Here is a 25,648-nt window from a genome sequence, read left to right as displayed (position 1 = left end):
CACCCCAACCCCCGGCGGCGGGGGGCAAATTACCTCAGTTAATCACTGCCCTACAGTTCTTCCCAAATCAGATCACTGATTCTGGAGAACAATGATCAGGTCCTTAGCAGTACTTTGGTTCATGTTCTAAGTTATGTGATGATTAATGAATAAAAGATGTTTTTAAAAATTATCAGTGGGAGTTTCTAAAAATTAACACTAGGTTAATTTGAATCAAGTTAGATATCAGAAAATTTTAATAGGAGTATATATTATTGCCTTGTCCCTCTTAAAAAAAGCTTTATAGAACTATAATTTTAATACCACACTATTGAGTTGAAATGAGAAGCCACAAGTTAGAGACTGTCTCTGCAACTTTAGAAACATTATTGTTGAAATTGTTAACCATTGCTGATGACTCTTACAGAAAATTCAGTGATATAAGTTCCTCTTAAATAATAAGCTCCTTTTGTTGCTAGAAAAGTTGGTCTCTTCTGAAAAACTGGGTTTCTTCCTTCTATTGCATTAAGAGAGATATGTAACTAGTTTTATTTTCCCTTTTTGAGTTGGCTGTCAGGAAGCTCAGAGCTAAGATTTATGTTCAATTACAGTAGCTATTCTCATTCTTTCATTTCTAACATCAATCCAGTCTTTCCTTCTCACTAGCTCCACTTAACTCCTATCTTTCACCTTTGCTCTGACAGCTTTCTTAAGTCCATCTTTATTATAAAATAAAATTTTAAGCAAGTGGAGTCCTTATCACTTACCATCAAAACCAGGATGCTTTTGGAAGTAAAGGGAAAATAATAACTAAGCTGGGACAACAGCTTAAACTGAAGCTGCCCTGGGCAAAATCAAAATGTGATGTCACTCTAGAAACACATAATAAATAGATAACAGCAATTACTCCATTCCCAGATTGGGGATAATTAAAGATAAACATGTGCCCTAAATAGAAAGTCAAAGCTATGTGCTTCTTTCTTATTTATCATGTGTCAATCTGTTGATTAGAGTTTAACATTTATTATCCCTTGGGAAATGTTGTAATTAGCCTCTATATTAGTAGAGGGAAAAAAATTTAGGCATTCTTAATCTATTTAATGTCTACAAAAGGGAAGAGGGGGATCCTTCAGATCTGGAACAGTGATCACAATAGAAGTTTCATCTGTTCGTGACTTATGGAGACTTGGAATTAAATGCACTATTGACCAGTATCAGATTTCTAATGACTCTATCTTGTTTTTCCTAAGCAACTTCTCATAAACTTTTATAATATCTTGAGCAGCCCAGCTAATACTATGTTCAAGCCTGTTTATAGAACTATTAATAAATGCTGTGTGGTAACTCCAGGAAGACAGTCAAACTGCTTTTTCTCTCCACTGGCTGAAAACAGTTTCCTGCTTATTTTGAAAAAGCATGGGATGATCAACATCTTTGATATATGTTAGATATTCTGCAAAGATCCCAGTGGAACCAAATAAAATTCTAATTTTTACCCTAAAGAGCTCATAGTCAAAAAGGAAACACTGTCAATGCCTTGACTGCAAAGTCTTTCACAAATGAAAGAGTGAGATATCTATGCAGCCCCAGGTAGTTTAAAAGAAGATAGGAATTTGTTTCTGTGTGAATGCTCATAGAGAAGACGAAAGTCACCCAAAGTCTACAGAAAACAAGTAGCAGAGGAGGACTTAAGCCCCAGCCATCTTATCCGTAAGCCAAATTCTTTATACTAGTTTGTGCTTCCAGAGGAAGAAGCTACTGCTGTGAAAGCATAAGGCTCACCTCTGAGCCTGTGAAAATGACCAGAGAAGGGTAACAATAACAGTACCAGCAGCATCCGCATAGCACACACTCTCTGCCAAGTATTGTGTACACGTATCTCATTGAGTTCTCACAACAAACACAAGAGAAAGGCTCACTTTACAAATGAAGAAAAACATGAGAGCAAATGATGGGCCCCAGTGCTTCCAAGAGTATTCCTTTCCCTGTTAGTTCTCATGTTACAGATCACCCTGATAGTTCTGTGCATTGCCTAGCACTTCACGGTTTTCAGATCACTCTGCATACTTTATTTCATTGTTTTCACCATCCTCCTTTTCCAGATAAGGGTACTGAAAAATCAAGAGCCTAAGTTATTTCTCCAAGGCCATGGTCATTGGCAGAGACAGGATTTGAGTCCAGGTTTTCTTGTAGCTAGCCTGGGATTCTTTATTCTGGACCTGGCTACATACCTGAAATGTGACTACAAGAAGGCAATCCTAAACTTTTCAAGCTGACTTTAGCCTTAAGCCTTCTGTACTGAAAGGAGAGAAGTTGATTTTGAAGGAAAGTTACATATTTCTCGTTTCAGGGCCCAGGTGTAGGGCACAATGATTTCAATTTACTTTAAGGTGGCAACATCCTTGCTTGAGATCAGACTCTTAAGCAAAGGGCTTCCCTTCCTGGCCTTCTCCCTGATCCAACAAGACCAAAAATTGCTACCTTTTCTTAACTAACACCAATACCAGCTCTAAGTCTAGAACTCATTAGTTCTTCATAGTTAGAAGCAAAAGGCAAAGCAAAAGAAAACCAGACTGTATGTTAATATAGATAACAGCCACCATTTATGGAGTGCTTCCTATGGGCTAAAAAGTTTACACGCCTTATCTCATCTGGTTCTCACAACTTGAATAGGTATTGTTATTTTTACCTTTGAAAAGGAGAAAGTCAAGTTTTTCAGAGTTTCAGTACCTTTCAGTCCCTCAGCTAGCGCTGACAATTTTAATGCAGCTCCACCTAAACAGCTACCTGACTGATTCCGCAAAGTCCAGCCGCCTGGTAGGCAGAAACTTATCTAGACCAAGTATTCCAAATCCTTCAGAATCTCCCTGTGTCTTGGCAATAGGGTGGGATACTTACTAAGCACATTAAAATACGGCAGTGTGGGTAGAGGGCAGAATGAAGGGAGAGTGATTTGGTGCTGCCATCCCCAGGCCTCCTCGTTCCTCATAGCAGTTATCACGATATGAAAGCACGTGACTTGCAGCTTGGCTGTCATTCCTACTGGAATGTAAGATCCATGGGAGCAAGGCAGACCTTGTCCCCACATTGCTTTAGTCTCAGTCCCTGCTACAATGCCTGTCATATAAGATGTGCCAATGAATAGCTGCTGTGTGGTGAAAAAATGAATAGAAATGAAAGGATAAGGATGCCCCTGCTGGAGATAAAGGGGAGATTATTCCTTTTTTCTGGTTGACTCCATGATTTTAAAAAAAAGCTTCAGAGTAATCATTCTGAAAACAAAACAACAACAAAATGCCCTGCTTTGCCAAGATTTACAGAGAGCCTTGGTTATGGGTTTTTCAAGCCACTGCTCCTTAAACATTTTATCGATTTTTGTCTTGGGTATACCTCTGCTAGGAATTCTGGCAATTCCCTTCCCTCGCTCCCCCACACCTCTTCTCCCAGTCGACCTCTAGTGAACACACATCCTTCTCCTGCTGACCAGCTGCATATCCGGGTTTGCAGACGAAGGCCCAGGTGGCTCTGCACTAATGGCTCATCCGTTATCTGTATGAAGAGCCAGTGCCTTTCTGAGCAGTTTTTTTTTTTTTTTTTGAAGCTAAACATTCTATAGAAAGCAACGTCTTTTGTTCTTTATCTCTTCTTTCCTTACTCCTATGCTTCTGATCAAATATATCCTTAAAAAGAAAAAACGTCTTTTCTGAATATTCCAAATGCAAACTGTTCAGATTTTTCCTTCCTGTCACACATCTTGAGCACCACAGTGCTAACAGGCTTCTCTAAAGAATATTCCCTTCGTGCCCTGCCATGGCCCCCATATTCCTTGCTTAACATTTGGATATTTTTACAACGTATTCAGTTTGAAAGATAATACTGATACCTTGTTTTATATGAACATTTATACACCAGGACCCTGGCGAGGGACTGAGTTCATTGGGATATTTTATGGCTTAATTCATCTGAATGATTTATATCTCGTTTTGTCTAAGTATTTGTGCTAATAAATTTAACAGATTCCCCCTTACTGCCTGATCCTTCGTTTTCTTCAGGGGGTCAAAGTGAGAGGAAAATAAAGCAGCGTGTTACTAAAGAAAGAAGGAAGAAATTGGCACAACTGATTTAGAACACAAATAAAATTACAACACAAATAACATCTCTGATTACAGTTAAGGTGGGGCAACTAAAAAAAGAATCCTAGATTCAGATAGATTTCCGTAATTAAGCTATTTCTCAAAGGCAGAATCACAAAAGTGACAGAATATTTAGCAAGCTAATTTACTGAGGAAAGTTTTGTTCCTATATAATTAAATCCAACATTGAGGGAAAACTGACAACTATTAAATCGAGTGCAGCCTGGAGATGGAAAGGGGATAAGATAAAATCCAATCTATAAAATATATTCCATTATCTTTTATAGGTTAAAAGAAATTCTTGGAAAGAATCTTCTAAGATGAGAAGATTTTAAGATTGTGTGAGGATATTTTTTTTTTTTTACAGGTGCAGAGTAAGTTTGGGTTTTTTGTTTTTTTTTTTTTCCTCTTGGTCTTTTTTCTTTTCCCCATTTTTTTTTTTTTTTTTCTCCTGTTGTTTGCAAAGTTGAATCTGGGGTCAGGAGTTCTAATTGTAACCTCAGACTGGAATTCCAGATGGTGCGCTCAGGACTAGAAGCAACTCTCAGCTCATCAATTTCATAGGCCTGCGTATCTGCTCTGGCCACGGCCCGGCCTCCATCCCCACTGTGGCATTAATGCAGAACAAATTGAGACATATCCTCTATATAATTAGTTCCAGAATTTAAAAAGATTTACGGTATAATAATAGAGGCAGCGCTGCGGAATCCTCTCATTGGGGACCCTCTCGCGGTGGCATCAGAACAGACGGGTAACCCTGACCGCTTTAGACACTGCGAGCCGGGGGTGGAGGAAAGGGGAGTTTGCTCTGCGTACCCGGTAGCGCGCACCGGTCCTGGGACCCCAAACCAACTGAGTCTGAACTGGAGATGGTGGATTGGCCAAAAAGTCCAGTTAATTTTCAAATGAACGGAGGAAGCCGGGGGGTAGACAATAACAAAAGCCCTTCTCTTTTTTCTTTTTTTCAATTTAGATAAATGAATCTGGGATTTCCACCGCCGGCGCGGGGATGGAAACCAGCCTAAGCGCCTGCCGCGGCCTGGGGTAGGCAGACTGCTAAGAGCTGGAGTCGGCGGGGAGGAGAGGAGCAGCGGTCAGACGCGTGGAGCTCTGGCACTGGCCTCTGCGCGAGGCGCTAAAATCGAGCGCTGGTTCCTCCCGCGCAGCCCACCACTCATTTTTGCTGTTTGCTGCCCCGGGCGAGGGCAGGCGGCCCCAGCCCTTGACAGATCGCAGCGACTCGGTGTGTTTATTCAGTTGTCGGCGGCCGCGGGGGTGACGCCCGGAGCGCGGCTCCGGAGTACGGTCTGGTCCCTGGGGCCGCGGCTGCAGGGCCAGGCTGGGCGCTTGGTCAGATCCAGTTGACAGCGCCGGGGTCAGAGTGGGGGTGGGGGTAGGGATGGGAGTTAGAAGACCTCCCTGCCCCTCCCACTCAGCCTCGATTTTAAAATCTTGGAATAATTAAACCCCTTCCAGGCCAGGATGAACTTTACCAATGACACCAAAGCCACGTAGGTTTCCAGCATCTCCTTTCCTTTACTCCCCATTCCATTAGCTCTAAAGAGGCAGAGGGTGGTGGGTTAAGTTCTGAGAGGAACCTGGGTTCCAGCTCGGTTTTGCCACTAATTTGTTCAATGTCCTTGGACAATAATAACAAGAAACTGTAATGTTCATCGAGGACGTAGGCCAACACTGTTTTCTGTCTACTCCTGAAGACCCCTTGACGGTGGGTACTGATAACTCATTATTCCATGTGACCACTAAGGAAACTGAGGCTCCCAGCGGCTACAGACCGCGTCTATAATCCTCAAGCTGCTGGTTACCTGGTGGGGAGCTGCGATCCCTTTCTCTGTTCACCAATCCCTTGCTCTGCACGCCACTGCACGCCACAGCTGCCTCTCCTCCCTCTGCCTGGGCCTCAGTTTCCTTTTCTGTAGAACAGGAGTTGAATTTCTAGCTCTGCCAATCGGTGGTTCAGACCACATCCTCTGCCAGAGGTCTCCTCGCTATCTGGGGTTGGGAAGGTGTGTGAGAGAAAGAAGTGGCCAGGTCTCCGCAGCCCTCAGATCCCTGGGACCTTGGGCGGGTCTCGAGCTGCTGGAGATGCCGCCGATTGCCCTGCCTGCTGGGGAGGGCAGAGGCTGGACCTTCTTTCCCACTAGACTGCTTGCCCAGCTCAGGGCACAGAGGCTAGCCCAGCGGGCGCGTCCGCCTGGGGAACCGCCGAGCGCCCGCTGAGAACGTTGTCTAGCGGAGGGAGAAGTGGAGAGCGTAGGGCACCGGCTGAGCGCAATAGTTTGCGGGTTTCCCAGAGTTGGCTCTGGGGCGCCTGGGCTCAGGGCACGGACGCGGGCGAGGCCGAGGGACCTTCGAAGACCTCATCTCGGGGGAGGCTGCGGCTTCGGATGCACAGCACTTATTTCTCTGCGCTGTGGGTTGCAGGGGACTCCTCCCACCGCTTCGGACTACAAAGTCGGGGCGAGGGGGTACCCCAGAGTCGAAATGGGGATCGCATCACTGCTTTTCCCTCCCTCAAGAATTTTCAGGCAACAAGTAGAGTCCTAAATTTCCTAGCCCCCCTCCCCTTCCTTTCACCACACCCCCAGGCAAAAACTTTTTTTTCCCCCTTAGAGAGTTAAGCGCCCTTGCTCTCTCTAGGATTCAAAACCACAAAAGGTCACAATCAAGCCACCCTTCTCCAAATACCCCCAACAAACTGCAAAGAAGGATAAAAAAGAAATAATCTCAAGCTTTCCCGTTTAGAAGTGGAAATCCCTGGCTTTTCATAAATGGCTCGCTTTCCCTCACAGCACTAGAGCGAGTCCTCCTGAAGAAAAAACGACTTCGAAGTATAAGTAAGAGCGAAGGGTGTGAGACAGAGGTTTGGGGCGTCCTAGGGGGCAACTTGGCCTGAGAAGTCTTATCGCGAGGGGCCTTTCTCCATCAAAAAGACAGAAAGCCCATGTCCTCTGCCCAGCCCTGGAGCCCCGCTCAGGTTTACAGATGCGGCGTGCGGGAGAGGAGTGGGCGGCCCACAACGAGTGTGGACGAGAAGGAGCTGGCCTCGAGAGCCTTTTCACTTCTTTAAAAAGAAAAGAAAGAAAAAGCTTCTGAGCGCAAACTTCGAAAAGTCAGGCACCAAAGTCGCGCAGAAAGGTGTCTATCACTGCGAACGTGGTCCGGCCATCAAATGGGTAGCGCCTGTTCCCGACCTTTGCCCTCAAGGTTTCCTGCGCCTCCAGGACAAGCGACCTCCAGAGGAAGGACCTGTACTTAGCGTGTAGGTGCCACACACGCTGCGGGTCCGCACCCAGAACTCCTGGCTTTTACTTAGTGCGAATTAATTACAACCAAAGCTCCTTGTGAGTAAATCAAGGCTTTAAAAACGCCCAGGTTCTTTATAAAACTGCAACCACCTTGATTGTTGCAGAGAGCTTGGCTGAAAATGTTCGGGCCCCATCCGCGGCCAGTCTCACGTCAGAGGCCAAGCGGCACCCGGCTGCTTCGCGCCCGGCGCTCCTGGCAGTCCCAGGCTGCGCCGTCGCCGCTGCCTCCTGGGCGTTTCCACGCGCCCCTGAAGCGCACTCCAATCCAGGTTCCCGGCGCTTCTAGCCTAGGGTCTCTTTTCCGATAGAAGCCGGCTATTTTAGAAAAACCAACAAAACTAAACAAAACCTCAAACACCTGTTCTGGGGCGCGGGACTCCCAAAGAATGACTAGGTAGAGCCAGGAACCTGATTTGGCTGCGCCAGGCTCTGGGAGCTCCCAACGGTAAGAACCCTGCCTTGGGCCGCTTGAGGTTCTCCGTCCCCTTAACCTGGCTTGTGCCTCTTGGGCAGTCACCGCGCATCCAGAGTGGTACTCCCGACTGGAATGAGTGGAGGCAGAGCTCAGCAGGAGCCGCTCCGGGAGCCAATCTCACCTCCAAGGACTTGTATCCAAACCTTCCTCACCCCCTACCCTCCACATTCGGCGCCAGGATTCTCCAACCGGAATCTGGGCATTTCCCTAAGGGTTTTCTTTCCTCCCAAACTAGCCGCCATTCTGTTTTCCCGGCGTCACCGTCGAAGAGTTAGATACTCCTCACTAGAAAGGGAGACGAAGTGTCGTTGGCACCGATTTCAGGTACGTGGAAACCGCCCTTCTCTGGGCGCAAACCTCACCATGTCACCAGTCAATGGAATTACGCTCCGTTTATTAAATTGATGCAACCTCCAGGTCACCCACCTACGCCTGAGTCTGGCCTCTGGAATCCACAAAAAGCCACCCCACTCCCCAGTGACTCTGAGATTATGACCACCAGTCCAGTCTGACGGCTCTAGAAGCAAGAGCCGGACTCGCGGGCGCAAAGCAAGGAATCCTCCTTTTTGAAGTCCAGGAAAAGTTCTCTGCAGCTATTCCCAAGTTCCGCCCTCGTGGAGCCCCCTGCCCCTCCCTCCAACCCGCCCTCCCCGATTAACAACCCCATCCCCACCCTCACCACACAGGGATGCAGGGGGGACATTCCCTGCTCACCTGGAGCGGCTCGCCAGTGCCCCGAGGCGCCCACACTCGCGAAGGCCGAGAAGGGGAGGTGGGGGGGAGGCCTGTGTCCCACAGGCCAGCGAAGAGCGCGTGGCGGGTAGGAGAGGAGGGTGTCTCTGAGAGGGACGCTCCCTCTGGCCCGCCCCCCACCCGCACTGCGAGGACGCCCCCAAGGAGTCGCGCGCCCTGCCTGGATCCGCTAGGGCTGCGGTGTGAATGGAGCCGCCGAGACTCCTGACTCCTCCTCCTCCCCCGCCGCCGGCCCCTCTTATTTGAGCTTTGAGAAGCTGGGGGCAGCCAGGCAGCTGGGGTAAGGAGTTCAAGGCAGCGCCCACACTCGGGGGCTCTCGCAACTCGACCGCCTATCCGCTCCCCCCTTCCCTCCCTCCCTCCCACTCATTCACTCACCCACCCACCCAGAGCCCGGACGGCAGCCCAGGAGCCGGGGCCCCGCCGCCTCCTCGCCGCGATCCTGGACTTCCTCCTGCGGCAAGAGCCGGCGTCCACGTGTGCCCCGGAGCCGGCGTCTTCGCACACGCTCCGGCCCGGGCCTGGGTGCCTTCAGCAGCCCCAGCTGCCGGGGATCCGGGGTCCGGAAGGCATCTGGGCCAAGTTAGGCGAGGCGGAGTCGAGCGCCGAGCGTCTGCAAAGCCGGAGGGCCCGCGGAACGTCCGGGGTTGAGTCACAGCAGATGGGCTCCGACGTGCGGGACCTGAACGCGCTGCTGCCGGCCGTACCCTCGCTGGGCGGCGGCGGCGGTTGCGCCCTGCCCGTGAGCGGCGCGGCGCAGTGGGCGCCAGTGCTGGACTTTGCGCCCCCGGGCGCCTCGGCTTACGGGTCCTTGGGCGGCCCTGCGCCGCCGCCGGCTCCGCCGCCACCCCCACCGCCGCCGCCGCCTCACTCCTTCATCAAACAGGAGCCGAGCTGGGGAGGCGCGGAGCCGCACGAGGAGCAGTGCTTGAGCGCCTTCACCGTCCACTTCTCTGGCCAGTTTACCGGCACGGCTGGAGCCTGTCGCTACGGGCCCTTCGGTCCTCCTCCGCCCAGCCAGGCGTCGTCCGGCCAGGCCAGGATGTTCCCCAACGCGCCCTACCTGCCCAGCTGCCTCGAGAGCCAGCCCGCTATTCGCAACCAGGGTAAGCGGGCTGGGGAGCGCCCCCTACACGCGGGGCGGTGGCGGCTGGGCTAGGGGTAGGACAGGGGAGTGCCCTGTCCTACCCCTTCCCTGACCACAGCTCTTACCCGGTCACCTCCCCAAGGACTGTGAGGGTAGAGGAAGCCGCAGCTGGGGGAGACAGGAGGCCCGGGGAGAGGAGGAAGTCCACGGCGTGGGTTCCCGACATCCTCCAGGGCGGGGAACCTGACCCTTCGCTTGAGCCGGGAGGTCATCTGGGGGCCCTTGGACCCCAGGAAATTCTCAGATCCCCGTGGGGATGGGAAGCGGGAACCTGTTCAATGCCTGGCTCTACCTCGGGAAGAAGTTTTGTCGCCTAAGGCACCACCAAACTGTCGGCAAGCATTTGCGTTTTAAGACCCTGGATTCGGAGTGGGACCAGCGCGTGGTGAGCAGCCCTTGCTGCGTCTGCCCGCCAAAAATGCCAGGAGCCCCTCTGGCCCTAATGGAGGCACCATAAGTACCTTGGAGCCCTAGGATGAGTAAATGAATGAGCTGGGGACAAAATAGTGGCTTTCCTAGATCCATGTCCCTGTTTGCGTTTGGCTCCAGTGTATAGTAGTGTAGAAGTGGATAGCTCCTGGGTGCCAGGTCAGGTGCGGCCACGCGAGCTCCAGGGCTGGAGGAGAACCCCGTTTATCCGATTCCAAACCCTCCGCGACGGGATCCTACCACAGGCGATGAAATGAGGCCAGAGCGCCGGCTTCCTTCCAGCCCGCCTCAGGCGCCTCCTAGTCGTTGAACCCGGGTTGTAGCTGGAGAAAGGTTTTTGCGAGACTTGAAAGTTAAAACAAAGAAAGAGAGGTTTATGTTCCGTTTTCAGTCCTCATACAGCAAGGGACACAGCCGTAGGTTTCTCATCTTGAGCCGTCGCCGGCTTTTTCTCAGGGACCAAAGTAGAATCAATTACGCCGAACTTCTGCATTTTATTTTGTTTGTTAGACATATGCGCTGTTGTCAACCTAAACCAATTCTGGTTGATTCGATGTTTTAGAAAATGCTTTAAAAACGCAGGAGCGGATGCTTTTCCTAGAGCAAAAATTCGCTCGGGCCTAGGACTAGTCTGTTTCTGGAATGCTTCGGTTGGCAGCAGAAGAGTGCGTTCTGTTTGCAAGAGGTGCTGGGGCGCCCAAGGAGCGCGGAAGAAGGGCGATGTTCTTCTCGTCTTCCCTCGCAAGTTCTAAACGCGTATCTTCTTTCGCGCGACCCTATTCACACCCAGCCGAGAGCACCTGGCCCGCCAGAAGCCCTGGCGAAACCGAAACCACCCTCCTCTCTTCGTTCGGGGAATCTGGGATCCATGTCCTCAAACCTCAAACCCACCCATGAGGTCCCTCCACTCTAAGTCTTTCGTAAAGGAAAACTAGTGTTTGGAACTCATGGAGTATTGGAACAGTTCAGTGAGGATTGCAGTCTCTTGTTCTCTGATCGTACCACCTCTAATTAGCACGTTGGTGTAACCTTTGGTAAATCTCCAGATCTCAGTTTCTCTATCTTATAAGATGCCCAACCTGATGTCTGACTCTGGTTTGAAGTTCTATGCCACATAAGTCCGACCCCGCCCCCCGCTCCCCCAACCGGGATTCTAAACACAGAAGGCAGCAGCCGCTTAAACTTGGCTGGACCTAAAAGGGCAAGACTGGCAGGCAGGTGTATGAGATGAGTGAGTCTCTGGTTGTGAGCTATTTGAAGACACCTTAGAAACCATTTAAGTACCCCGTGTGCAAAATACCATTATCATTTTGAGTCCATCTAGGTTCTGTAGGGTTTTTGGAACCAGGACTCTTTGGCTTTGGTTGGGTCCTTGTGTCCAAGCTTCTACAGGGTCATCTGATGCCCAGAATTCCATCAACTCAAGTCTCAGGGTTGAGACTGTGGGCTTCCTAGCCAGCCAGCACTACACGTAAGGGGAATAAAATCTCAATTCCTCTCTAGAGGATAGGCCTGAGATGTCAAAGAGAAGGGGCTTGGGAGCTGGGGACAACGACTGATAGGTAAAGGAGCCTCCCCCGCCCCAACATCCTGGGAAATTGCTCAGTAGAGAGGCCACAGACCCAGGCCACAGCCTGTAAGCTGGTTCCTGTCTTTAGGCTTGGGTTTTCTCCTGTGATAAAAACATAAAGGGTCATGCTCGCCCAGTCTCTGTAAGTCACTTGGCAGCTGGGAGTTGGGGTGGAATGTCAGAAGCCACTCATGGCTCAGCCCTGGCGTTGTCAACAAGATTGGGCCCTGAGATTTCAGATTTATTCTCTTGATTTCTGGGCTTCCTGCAGCTCCCCTAGAAATGCAGAGTCTTGGCAGGAGGCATGAGTTGGGGAAAGCAAGGGCAAGAGTTCCTTCCCCACAGCCCATCAGCTGGCCAAGGCCAGTTCCAGGGGAGAGGAGTCAAGATTCTGGATCCCAGTCTCTAGGCAGGGCAACCTTTAATGGCTCAGGGGAGTAGACAATTGCTGGCACTCTTGCATATCCCCCCACTCCAAGGTATCATACCTCAGTTGGGGTTTTTTCGAGTTTCTTAAATATAATACCTGGTATTCTAATCTTGCTTATAAATACTCATTCAGGAAACATTTATTGAGCACTTATTCTGTGCCAGGCACTGGAGACTGAATGTTAAGAGAGAATGTCTTAGCCTTTGCAAGAAGCTCACAGCCTGACACTGGAGGCAATCTAGACTCTAAGAGATAAGGTGTCCGGGAGATCTCTCTCTGGCAGAACCTGGACTCAAACCCAGACCATTCTAGGTTATTTCAACCTCCGTTTCTGGGGATCTTGGCCCCCCTGTTGAGATGGATTTCCTCTTCCCTCCTGGACGGGCACCGAACCCACTGTAGTCTGTGTGTGACCCTTGGGGAATTTGTCAGGAGGGTGAGGACTTGCATTCCCAAACTTAAGTGCGAAGTTTGGGAAGGGAAGAGGAAGACTGCCTGAGAGTCTTGGGAAGGGAAGAGGAAGACTGCCTGAGAGTCTTGAGCGATTTCCCCAGCCCCTCTGGCGCGCAGAACCCTGTCCCTGGAGGATACCTGGTTATTACTGGGCCACCTAGTGTCACACGGGGACACCAGCACAGCCCTAGGGCCAAGGGCGCCCCCCTCGGGTCGCTTTGGAGAGGGTATTTCGTTGCTAGATAGCCTTCCCCATACGCTGCCGCTGCCACAGCTGCGGAGTCATCATTTTCAGCCCTTGGGGACCACCTTCCTGATTGAGCCTGCTGTGCCCTCCACCCGTCAGCTCCCGCGGGGGCCTGGCCCAGCCAGGCTGTTCCCGGACTCCTCCGCTGCGGCGGGCGGGGGAGAGAAGCGCAGAGCCTGTGTCGCTGCTCCACGCGGTCAAGGTTGCGCTGCTTTGCCGGGCCGAGAGGAACCGTGGGAAAGGCGCTACCTTGGCCGCTCGAGCCTCTCCCTCTAAGGCCTGTAACAATACAAGGAATCTTTGAATAAGCTGTCCCCTTTGGCCGGCAGCTGTCTCTCCTCCGGCCCCTGGCCCCCGGCCCCCGCCTCCGGGCTCTCCGCGCTTGTCTCAGTGCAAGGCCCCGGGACCACGCGCTCTAATCAGTCCCGCATCCGATAAGCTTCTAATTTAAAGGGCCCTCTCCCCTCCTCTATGAGGGCGCTTTTACCGATGTGCACCCCCTCTCCGGAGAGGGGGGGGGGGCTTGGGAGCCTCGCGGGGCGCGGAGTCGAGGCGATCCATGCAGGAGCGGCCTCCCAAAACCCCTTGCCCCTCGCCACGCACCGATGGTGGCGGGGGGCCGCCTCCGGGGACAGCACGGTGCTCCGGCCACCGGCTAAGGAATGGAGAAGGGTTCATCTAGAGACAACTTCTTTGTCGCTCCTGTTTCTCCTCTTTATTTAAAAAACAGTTCTTTCAAAATTCGGCCTTCCCCCTGTAAAACTGGGCGCTCCGAGCCAAATTTCCCTTGTCAGCTGATTGGTAGGCCTCAAACAGCGCGGCCTCCGTTCCCAAAAGGAAGTGCCTGGAAGCGCCAGCGTGCTCACCCACTCCTGACAGCTAGCGGGCCGGGGGTTATCTTTGCCCACTTAGCAGGCCAGAAATAGAGGCCTCTGGGGTCATGCAAATTGCTAAAGCTGGTGGCTTCTTGTCAACCTGTGGCGCCAATTGGTGCGAGAGACTTGTACAATTCGTTTAATAAGACCTGCTCCAACCTTCCCTCCGACTCTTTAACACATCACATTCCCCGAAGTGGACTGTAGAAGCTTGTTTATGGTTGTTTTTTTTTTTTTTTTTTTTTTGCGGGGTGGTAGGGGGGCGTTTAAAAGACGTGGGTATTACCTTTCACTGTTCAATCTAAGTCTTCAGGGACGTTTGTTGTAGAGCCCTGATTATGCCTGGGCCAAGAGTTGGAGAATGGGGGTTGTTTGACTCACCCCACTCCCAAGAATTGAGGAGGGGGCTGGTTGGAGGCTCAGCCCAGTGCAGGAGGCGGGGCCCAGCGAGGGCGGGGTGGGGGGACTAGGTTCAGCCCAGTGGCCCTGCAGGGAGCCGATGTGAGCTTCTGGACTAATATGATTCCTCACTTGGCCAGGACCTCAGTTCAGAGACTACGGAGCCTGCGCACAGGAAAGGACCCCACCATTGGGTTCAGGACTCAGAACTGATCCTGATCTTAGCTGGACGATGCTTTTCCCCCAGAGGCAGCTACAGTTTTGCAGAAGCCAGTGGGGTAAATGTTTCAAGTACTTTGGTGACAGTAATCACAGGAGACTACGTTTTTTTCAACCACCAACACGTGTTCTCCCCGCCCCCCCCCCCCCCCCCCTTCGGAAAGCTGGGGAAGAATGCCGCGACATTGCCTTCGGTTTCTCGGCAGGGAAACTGAGGCATTGGACCCCGTGCGTACCATGTAGGGAAAGGGAGGTACACTGTCAGACACACTCTGAAACAAACAGGTTTCCCGGCCTGGGACGCGAGGAAGTCGGCCCCTGCAATGATGGTCACAGTCCGATCCTCAGGGCGCGAGCTGGGTCCGAGGAAGGCGCAGGGTCGAGGCCCGCAGGCCCAACTTGAAAGGCCACTTCTTTTTTGCCCCTCACCAGCTTTCCCGAGGGCTTTGGGTGTCAGTGGTGTCGGGTCGCGCAGCCTCAGACAGATAACATTACTCAGTAATTACTCTCCCCCATTTAAAGCCCAGGCCGTTTAACTGGCCCCGAGTAATTAATGAAAGTTGGTGCGCGGGCCTCTGATTTACGGCTCCGAGTCAGCGCCGGGTCAGCCGAGCAGATCCATTTTGGTCGCCCGCCGCTGCCCCTGCGGGAGAACCGAGCTGTTTTGTTTTGGGGGGAGAACGACTTTCTCCGCCGAGCGGCTGAAAGTTTTCATACTGGCGAGGTTCGGTGCAGAAGCCGCGGACGTCGTGAAAGACAAGGGCGTAAATAAATTGGGAAACTCTGGGGAGGTCTGGATTTTACTCGGGAAAGGGCGGGGAGCACGTCCCGAGGTCACAGTGGGCCTGGCTTCCCTGGGGGCTGATTGACTCGGGATCCGAATGCGGGGCTGGGTGCTCCTCGCCCGGTTTCTGGTTCACAGGGTCCCTGACTCCCCGCTGACGCTGTTTCTCTCTCGGCCTTGTCCGCAGGATACAGTACGGTGACCTTCGACGGGACGCCCAGCTACGGTCACACGCCCTCGCACCACGCGGCGCAGTTCCCCAACCACTCCTTCAAGCACGAGGACCCCATGGGCCAGCAGGGCTCTCTGGGTAAGCCGGGGTGGGGGTGGGGGTGGGGGCCTTCTCCCCTTCTTCCATGCCACCCCTGCCTCCCCAGGACTTTCCAACTCACAGCAAATTGGGGAAGGGAGAAGAGGACAGCTAGAATAGCCTAATCTCAAAAGAAAAGATTGTTTTCTCCCACTCCCTAGTATGTTAGCCCCATTCCGCCGACACTGCGAATGTCCAGAGGGTCTTTTTCCGTGTTCTGTGCGGTGACTGCTTAAAAAAGAAGGTAAAGGGAGAAGCTTAGCTCGTTGTGATCTGGACACCCGTCTCTCGGCACGGCCCCGGCATCCAGGCCCCCGTGCGCCCTGCACAGCCTGGGGGCCCAGCCCCCGCCCGCGGCCCCGCACCCCCAGCCCTCCGCGCGCTCACCCGGCTCTCCTGGCTCTCTGCAGGGGAGCAGCAGTACTCCGTGCCGCCCCCAGTCTACGGCTGCCACACGCCCACCGACAGCTGCACAGGCAGCCAGGCCCTGCTGCTGAGGACGCCCTACAGCAGGTAGGAAGGCGCTCCGCACCGGGTCTGGGTCCCCGCGACCCCGGAGGGGGCGCTCGAGCTGGAGGGCGGTGTCCGCCGCCGGGCGGCCCCGCCTGCGAGTCCTGGAGGCCACGGGCGCCTCGAACCCACTGGGCTTCCTGAAGCAAATTAAAGCCCATCTCTTGGTTCCTATCTGAAAGACGTAGGTTTCCCGGTCTCCTGGTGGTCTTTGAATATCAATGAGGGCGGTTACCGTTTGGAGCTGAAGAGCAGAACTTTGAGGATTTTATTTTTATTTTTTGGTAAGGGCTCTTTGCTAGGAGGACTTCAGCCTCCTCGGGATCAAGGATTAAACACGGGGTCCACTCCCACCCAGTCAGCCAGTTTGTCTCCCTTTTCTAGCCCCCTCCTCGCGCGCTGGACACACTCGCCAGCCTTCTCTGGGACCATTTCCAGGGCGCGTACACTCGGGCCACCACCTTCTCCCCACCCCAGTCCCCCAGAGTCTCGGGTGCGGCAGCGCCCTGGGGGCGTCTTCCCCAGAGCCCCGCTGCCCCAGACTGGATGCGGGATTGCAGGCGGGCGGCTGCGGTGCCTCCGGGGAGACAGCTCCAGTCCGCGCCCGCCCTTCTTCCTGATCCCGGGAGGCGGAAAACCAGCTTCTTCTCCCTCCAAGCTCTTTTCCTGCCCCTCGTGCCTCCTCTGCTTTTGCTCCACCCTCCACCTTCTCTTCCCCCAAATTTATTCTTCAACTTTGGGTGAACTTGGCCGGCATCCCGCGTCGCCGATAGGGTTGCCTAGTAACTACACCCGCCGGAGCCGGGAGGGAAGTGGCCGCTAGCGGCCTTTTGAGGCCGGGGATTGGGCGCGCATTACCTCATTTTCCACCCCTACCCCCGACCCGGTGCTGCGGGGATCCTGATACCGACTGCCCCAGACTCATCTCCATCTTCCCTCCCCTCCTTTGGAAGACCCGGGGCTGACGTCAAGGGAAGGAGGTAGTGAGGTAATGAAGGAAGGAAAAGCGCCTGCCCTGGGAGATTGGTGGAAGGAATGGCCGCGCCTGGGGGCCCTCCAGTCCCACAGGTGGAGGAGGGGAAGGGGTCTTCGTTTCCGAGCTCGCAGCGGCTCATCCCAAACCCAACGCCCCGGAGTATTTAGGAAACCGAGCCTAGAACACTGGTCTGATTCTCCCATTCTGGGGAAGGACTGGGTCCAGCCCACCTACTTCTTTAGGCCTAGAGTACACAGACTTCGGAAACCTTTCCTTTTGACTGGGGAAATCCGGCATATCTAATCTGATCTTGGATTCAAGATCACGTTTTGTTATTTATTTTTTTCTTTTTTTACGCCCGACCTCCACTAGATTTTTTTTTTTTTTTTTTTAAGAGGGAGAGGGCAGGAAAAAAAAAAAAAAAAGCATGCAGTTTGCCCAGGTTCAGGAAGATTTCCTGGAGAAGGGCATGGCAACCCACTCCACTATTCTTGCCTGGAGAATCCCATGGACCTAGGAGTCTTGTGGGTTACAGTTCATCGGGTAGCAAAGAGTCAGGACACGACTGAGCTACTAACACTTGCCCAGGTAGAGATTGAATGATCACACCTTCTCACCCTCCTGTCTCCCTCCCTAGCTGGCAGAACCCAGTTCTGTTCTTGGTACAGCAGGCTCAGGGATCTGCTCCTGGCAGACATCTCTGCACTTGCCCTTGGTGGTTCAGCTCACTGGAATGGGTACAGAATCTGAAATCTCTGTTGTAAAGCACCTCCCCAAGCAAAACTGAGATGGTAGGATCATTGCCATCTTTTTTAAGGAGCTGCTTCTGCCTGTTTCCAGATTGGCATTGCTCTTATTCTAGCCTTGGGGTGGGATGGGCTTTGGAATGGTTCCTGGTGGGATGACTTTGGCCCAGTCCTTCCTCCTTGGCTCCTGGTTGATGCCTCACCCCACGCAGAGAGGAAGACCTTGATGCTGGAATGGGTGCTGTTTAAATGGGCTGGGATACCTCCTTGGAGGTTGGGGACTGGGGGGCTTTGGAGTCTGATTCAGTAGTGACACAGCTACACACGTTTCTTACTCCCCCCTCTTTCAAGCCTAAGTCCACCCTGTGGGTCTTTAAGAAGGGGCTGAACAGCCTAGAAAGGAGTCAGGGATAAAGTGATCACAACCTCTGGCTTAACAGCAGTTCTCCAAACTGAGTCCCTGTGGTGGATTTTGACTTGCGTCTGAATTTGTGGTTGCTATGAAAGTAGGAAAAGTCACTCGGATTGCATTTTATACATAAAAATTTCACATTTTCGAATCCATCTTCTAACTGGCTGCTGTATAAAGCACTTTTGTCAGGTTCATCTTTCAGAGTTATTTGCTTATTCCTTTCTTCTTTCTACATAATTGGAACTTTTTTGCTCACTTTTGTATGAATGTCATCAAAATACCATTTTCTCTTGTTATAGAAAAATTTCTAAGTAGTAACATCTCCTGAAAAAAAAATTTGTGACCCCTGTAGGAAAACTTTGCTCCCTTGAAGTTGTGCTGCCTGAGTCTTTGAGGCTCCCTTGAAGTTGGTGCTGCCTGAGTCTTTGAAGCTCCATCCACCCTAAATTCACAACGTTTCTAATCACCTTTCAAAATCAGATACTTCTCCTGCATTAATGATGGATGTACAGGTGTAGGGATGTTTTAGAATATGTGCATCCACATTACTGCTGTTGTGTCATTTCCTTCTTTCCTACTTCTAAAAAAGTTTGAAAGGTTATTTAAATGCTTTTGTGAACACAGTTTTTGAAAAACATAGGAAATACAACTAAACTTTAATCACTTAGATATTCAGTGGTTCTTCTACTGGTCCCTGGCTCTGTTCCCTTTTCTGTCTAAAATTGGGACCTCCTAGGAAAGGCTTGCTTGTATTTTTTGAATTTGTATTTTGTTTGCCTTGTTGCACTTGCTAAGGCAGCCTGCCAGGACTCTGTCCTGCCCTTCCAAAGCTCCTTCTGTCTCCCCAGTCTTGGATTTAGCCTGGGGTTAGTGTATTTGGTATATACACTGACATTAAATAAGCACCACACAATGTGAATTTGCTATGAGAAAATTCTCAAAATTCTCTATTTGGAGAGAACTGTAAAGTGACTCCTCTCTTTCAGGTAACAGATCTGAGGATGTACAGCTATATACAGATGTGATGAGTAGTGTATAAAAAATGACCCCAGTCTACTTATGGAAAGTGTTAAGAGATCATTTTCTCCATCCTTCTCTGCCCCCCTCATCCCTCATATTGAGGGTGGGCAGAGCTTATTCTGAAGGTCACTAAGGATTCTGGAGCCAGATTTCAGCCCTTCTGGAGCCCAAAGATCATGCAAGCCCCGATTACATAATCGCTAGGCTTTATTGCATATTTTATGCTGTGGCATACTGTGCTACAGCTTCATTCAACTGACTCATTTAATTCTTCTGATTACCTTTGAGGTCGATACTCCCATCCCCACTCTGCTAAAGAAGAGATAGGTTCAGAGACTCAAAGTAACTTGCCCAAGTTACCTAGCAGTGAGAATCAGAACTAGGATTTGATTCTCAGTCTCTCTTGTCTTTAAAGCCCACAGGGATTCCAGGTCACTCACTGTCCTCCACCTGAAACATTCCCCTTGTATAGCACCTTTGCTAATAATTGATAAAAGCAAATGCTTATATAAGCTTACTACCTCCCAAAACCATTCTAAGCACTTAATCTTACATTTAATCTGTAATTAAATGTAAGACTTACATTTAATCTGAAACTTTTTGAGAGTTTCAGTAGGTTATCACCCCCATTTTGCAGGGGGGTAAACTGAGGCCTTTGGAGGTGAATTTGCTTGGTGAGACGCAGTATGGGACAGAACAGGTGTGAGGCTCTGCATCCATCCTCTCTCCTGGCACCCGCCTGCCTGTCCTGATGCTTAAGGGCGCTTTCCTTTCCAAAGGTGCTGTCTGCCCTAGGTCTTGCTCGAGGAAGGTCTTTATTCCTCACATCTGTGAAAGAAACCCCATTATCCTTTGGTTTTACCCATAGTTTTCAATCAGAATCGCTCTGTGGATCAGAGGCAGTATTTTCATCAGTCAGTATTGTAAGAGCTAACTTGAGCTTTCACTCCAAAAAGTCTTTAACTTACCAAGCCTCCGTCTTTCAAACTCCCGACTCCTCCAGCTTTGCCTTTACCAGTAGTGAGAACTACTGAAGTTCAGTGCAGGCGCCTAAAGAAACACGCTGAAAGGGCAGAGACCTTTCTCTTCATCCATCCAGACCCAGGGGGAGCAACAGCTTCCAGGGCCACCCTGATTTGTGCTTGCCCAGAACAAGGTCTCAGGGAAGGTGGGACCTTCATGCTCCTATGAGGGGAAGAAGTAGTGAAGTCCAACTGCACTAAGCACAGTTTTCTCCTGATGTTGACCTATAACAGGCAGCTAGCAGGGCTTTCCCTACTCACTTCCCTTGAATCCTCTTCCACAAGTCCCCTCTCTCCTGCTGCTTGCTGAGCCCCTTAAAGCCAGCAGTCCTTGACCATGCCCATTTCATGGGTTGATTCTCACAGCTACTTTGAAAAGGAGTTCTGGGCCTGAAAAATATTCCCACACGCACTAATCTTTTTAGACATTATAGTTTCCTTTTCATTTTGTTCTTTTACTAGGTTTGTGTATACATTTTTAGTAACTGTGCTACCAATTTAAACGAGAATGCTTATTTCCTTTGGCCCCTTGTCAGGTAAAACTTCAAATGCAGAAGCAGTAGTTGCTGATTTGAATACTTTTGATTGAATGGTGACGATTCACCAGTGATGAAGTTGACAGTGGAGTCTATTACCATACAGATTGTCTTTCATGTGAGAGAAGCTTCTAGCAGCTTATAGAGCTTCTGGGGAATCCAGTCAGTGGGAAGTACATGATCTGCCATTTAGGTTGGCCTTCAATGTAGAATTAAATCAGAGAAGAGCGCTCACCTGAAGAAATAAAATCATAATTAATAATGTCTCTTTTTACATGTACGTCTAAAAATACTTGATATGCTGTACAAGCTTCACTTAAGACAATACTTGTTTCCCATATAGGTAGACATGAAGGCAGAAAGTCTGAAGTGGTTTCCAGGGTGGTGGGCAGTGTTATCAAAGAAAGGTTTGACTTGAACTTGTCTCCAGGGAGCGGGAAAAACCTAGTTTCAAATATTCCTGCAACTTTTGTGCTGATCAAGTGTTTATGAATAGAAGTTAAAGTCCCGGTGGGTTTTTCTTTGGTTCACTGGTGAGCTAGAGAGAAATGACAATACCAAGAGATTGACTGTAAAATGATTATTCACCATAGCCTGCTGGGCAGAAATTATTGAACAGGCCGCCTCCATGGCGCCTCGGAGGGAAGAACGCAGGAAAAGGTCTGCGTGGAAATTTGGCTGCAGCCTCTGTGCATGGGCCTTGGTTATCAGGTAGAAGTTTGGGGCAAAGCTATTACAGAAAACTCTGGGAACATGAATTCTGAGCACAGATGCCACTTACATGTGCCTTTTTCTCATTGGGAATTTTTTTTTTCACCCCGGGAAACACTTTTCTTCCACCAAGATGCTGGTTTGCCAGCTGATAACCATCTGGCAGGGGGCTTCCTTGGTGGCTCAGTGGTAAAGAACCCGCCTACAGTGCAGGAGACGTGAGTTTGATCCCTGGATCAGGAAGATCCCCTGGAAAAGGAAATGACAACCCACTGCAGTACTCTTGCCTGGGAAATCCCATGGACAGAGGAATCTGGTGGGCTACAGCCCGAGGGGTCACAAAGAGTCAGACACGACTCAGTGACTAAACAACAACCGCCGTCTGGCAGAGGCAACTCCGGTCGTAATCAGTCTTCGGCAGCCCTATTCCAGTGGCAAAAAGAATGTTTCTACCTCATTCTTCTGAATATACTTAAACACACTTAAAGATGAAAATGTACTTGAATTACACATGCATTTGAAGAGTGAGGGAGTTCTGGTCCAGATAATAGCAGAGAGCTTTTCTCTTCCTTTCTCTTTGTGCAGAGGTCGAGAACTCAGTAATCCTGGAGTCCAGGCCAAAACAAACTCTATATGATCTACTACTGATTTCCTTTTAAGTTCCCCTTTTTGCTAGGACTGACTTCCTTTTATTTTACTCCAACTTGCATTAATCCCAGTTATAGAAGTTTCTTTCCTCTTTCCCTTGCTTTCAACTTCAAACATTTCTTACATAGGAAACCAGTAACTTTTTTTTTTTTAATTTCAAGATCTACTTGAAAGAAAATATAAAAGACACCATGACCATATATTTTGGAATATATTTTGGCAGCCGGCAATTTCAGCGTTCCTTTCCGAGCAGACAGAGTTAGATGGGGAGCTGAAATGCCTACGTGACCACTGTGGTCGCTGTGAGCCAAACCACCTGCTTATCTGATCTCCTCTGGGAACGAGGTGGTCGACACCTCCAGTGGTTATTTAGTAATTAGATGCTTTGTTTGCCAGGGGTCATATATTCCTTAACTGGTGCTGCCTCTTTCTGTGGGTTTTCATGATGAGAGCTGGGTGTTGACCGATCGCCTGAAGAGATCAGAGCTTGGGCCTGGTATTTTTAGCTCAGATTCACATTTTGTCCTCTCCCAGCAGCAGCTATTGTCATTACTGTCATTGACTTCCAGTTGGAAGATGGTGCCAACCAAGCTGACTGACTGAGCCACTGAGGAGCCCCAGCCAGCAGAAGGCAGGATGTGGTTAAAATTGTGCTCTGATTCTATGGCCAGCCTCAGGAAATCTATTTGTTTTTTTTTTTTTTTTGGTTTTGGCTTGGGAATTTTCTGAAAGCCCTTCTCCTTGGGCCCTTTCTACCTTCTGTCCTCTTAAGAGGATTTGCAGGCTGAACTGTCAGGACTACTGAAATCCAGCAGTGGGGGTCCTCCTGGGACCTTGGCACACTATCCTCTTTCACCTCCAGACTCCTGTCTGCACTATTATCATATTGTTTCTACTGTTGTTTAAATAGCAGTGAGAGAACAAGGCTCAGAGCTCAAATAATGCCAAGAAGCCATTAAAGGGGCAGGGCAGAGTAGAGGTGGGGGCATCAGGCAGGTCAGCACTAGGCAAGTCTCTGAGCCTCTGTCCTCCTCTGATAAATGACGACCATAAGGCAGTCACAGTTATGCCTGCCTCACAGAGTTGTTGTGATGAATATCGGTGATGTGTGAGTGGACTGTACAAAATCTGATGGATTAGAAAAAGTGAAATATGTTATCTGTGTAGTCTTGAAAGAGTTATTGTCAGAGCTTCACAACATCCCTGTAAAGTTAGACTGATTGAGATTAAAATTCCCATTTAACAGATGAGAAAACTGAGGTGCAGAGACTTGAACTGATTTGCTCAAGGTCCTAAAACCTTCAGAGGAACCCTGTTCAATAGAAACATAATGCAAGTCATCTACTTAATTTGAAGTTTACCAGTAGCCACATTTAAAAAATTAGAAACAGAAAATTTAAAAATATTCTATTTAACCCCAAAAGCCCAACTCTTATTTCAGCCTGTGGCACTCTCCATATTTCAGGTTCTAAACAGCCAGAAGATACATATATGAGGCATAGATTCTGTATTTAAGAAGGTTTGCTTTCTGGGGGCCAAGAAAATGTACTTAAAAACTTATTTTCTCTTTAGGAATCTGTTGGACTTATTTTTTAAGTCTGTGAGAAAATTCCAGAATCATAAAGTTAGATATTTGGGACTCATTGACCCATATGTGTAAACTCCTGTCACCCATCTTGCTTCTCAGACCTCTTGAAAATTACAGTGTTGTTAGTCTTATGCAAGGATGAAATAATTTCAGAAAGATCCCAATCCCAGTAGGACCTAGGAAAATTGTCATCTGGGGCTGAGTGATTTTAGTTGGTGAACAATTTTTAAAAAATCAGTGACAAAAACAGAGAGCTGCCTGGGGAATACAATACCGGTTGGCTGAGATTAATGGCAAGATTAATAAATGGATTGCTTGATGAAAAGGCACAGGAGAACAAAAACCAGTAGAGATTGTGGAGGAGGCCGCTTATTAATGAACTGTCAGCCCAAAGAAAGTTCAAGAAACTCCTGTGTTAAATGCAGCAGGCTGGCACTTCTAATAAAAATTGGGGTCCTTCAGGAATTAATTACACTGGCCTTACAGCAAGAATTCGTGGAATTGCGAAATGTAGTGGCACAGACCAGCACCGGCCGCTGCTGCGAACAGAGAAGCTGCTAGAGAAACTAATCTTTTTTTTTTTTTCATTGATATGTAGTATATTGTAGTAGCATAATAGCCAGTTGGACATGGGGATGAATGATGGGGTCCAGATAGGCACTGACTAATGAAATTGCACATACTTGGAGTTTGAAGTCACTTCACATTTCATATGTAAAATTCCCTCCTGGAATCTGACTTCCTCCTTATTCTGTGTGCCCGCCACTAAGGAGTTCCAAATAATTTTCAGAGTCATTCTATGAGAGGCAGATGGACTCTACCGTGATTTATCAAGCGATGTTGAGAGAGAGCACAGGGTTCATTTATTCCAAGGGATACATGCTGTTACTTCCCTCACCCCTCCACAGGTTCCCTGTTTGGCTGGCCTGACAAAACCTTCTCTTAATTAAACTTGGTGTTGCCTCTGCCCGCTGGATGAAGCAGCCCAAAGGAATGCGGTGACAAGGTGGAGATTGTCCAGAATTTGCGATCTGGTATCACACACATTAGATACTGAAAGTTTCTTACCTTCTTTCCCTTCTGCCATGAAGGTGGAATGGAAATGGTCTGTAATGTGTTTAGACCAAAGGTTCCCAGACAAAACCATTCATCTCTTGGGCCTCAAATTTCATAATTAACCATTTTACTTCAGGACTAAATGTATCCCTAATAGAACTTGGCTATGTAGGAGATTTCTGGTGATCGGTTGGTATGTTAATTTTCTAGGAAGGAGATAAATATGAAATTAATGAATTAGTAAAAATAAAAGCATGTAATAAAGATGTTGAGTTATACCATGCAGGATACTTTTGAGAAGAGTGTTATTTTAGGAAATAAATACGCTTTTCTATAATGCATTTAGAGAAGTGTTTTAAGACGTATGCAATAAACATGGTTTTAAAAGTTGTATGTGAAAAAAAGAGAATAAGTTTTGGTTGGTTTATATGGTGATACAGTTTTCCTTTGGGATCTTAATGTAAATGATCAGCCATTGTTTTCCCTTATATAATAAAGGTCTGGGTTGGGGCCTTTGAAAAAAAACTCCGTTTGACTTATACCATGACCATAAAATTTATAGAGAATGATTCCTTGAGTTGTATCTAGAGTTTATCATCCTCTTCCTTCTGCTTGTCACATCCTTGAGTATTAGACCATCCATCACCCATCACTCTTTGACTTTTCAGGCCCTCATAATCCACATGATACTTATCCTTTTGATTAAAACAAGTTAATGGCCTTTTCACGAATAATTAATCTGCTGTCTTTCTACTTTCAGCTCCAGGCTTTTAACTTTAATGTTGAGCTATCCAGCCTGTGTTGCCTTTCAAAGTTTCACTCCCTTTAGCCTCTTCCCTTCAGAGGTTTAATACCTCTTTAGAAAGTTCAGTGTTTGCTCTACTAAGGTTTTTT

At 49.2% G+C, this 25,648-nt stretch overlaps 1 protein-coding gene and 1 long non-coding RNA gene across 20 annotated transcripts in view; one reads left to right on the top strand and one right to left on the bottom strand.

Moving 5' to 3' along the window:
- The window catches only part of LOC147358378 (uncharacterized), a 55,803-nt gene extending 46,846 nt beyond the window's left edge, over positions 1-8,957 (bottom strand). For all 6 annotated transcript variants that reach the window (XR_015142215.1, XR_015142214.1, XR_015142211.1 and 3 more), the window contains exon 1: positions 8,628-8,957. This is a non-coding gene — a long non-coding RNA (uncharacterized LOC147358378). The remainder of the gene's footprint in view (positions 1-8,627) is intronic.
- WT1 (WT1 transcription factor) overlaps positions 8,936-25,648 on the top strand; it is a 51,232-nt gene continuing 34,519 nt past the window's right edge. For 4 of the 14 annotated variants that reach the window (XM_086340984.1, XM_086340983.1, XM_086340982.1 and 1 more), the window contains exons 1-3: positions 8,936-9,772; positions 15,407-15,529; positions 15,940-16,042. In XM_086340984.1, coding sequence (XP_086197110.1) covers positions 9,328-9,772; positions 15,407-15,529; positions 15,940-16,042 — 671 coding nt within the window. In that variant the 5' untranslated portion in view covers positions 8,936-9,327. Of the gene's footprint in view, positions 9,773-14,041; positions 14,495-14,548; positions 15,200-15,406; positions 15,530-15,939; positions 16,043-16,857; positions 17,028-25,648 lie in introns of those variants that run through there. The other 10 variants (XM_086340993.1, XM_086340992.1, XM_086340990.1 and 7 more) reach the window with 4 other exon arrangements.

Source organism: Bos grunniens, chromosome 15 (genome assembly GCF_055505025.1).
Source record: "Bos grunniens cultivar Pamir isolate PY7600 chromosome 15, Bosgru_T2T1.0, whole genome shotgun sequence".
In the NCBI taxonomy this organism is placed as follows: domain Eukaryota; kingdom Metazoa; phylum Chordata; class Mammalia; order Artiodactyla; family Bovidae; genus Bos; species Bos grunniens.
This window is presented reverse-complemented; position numbering and strand designations above follow the sequence as displayed.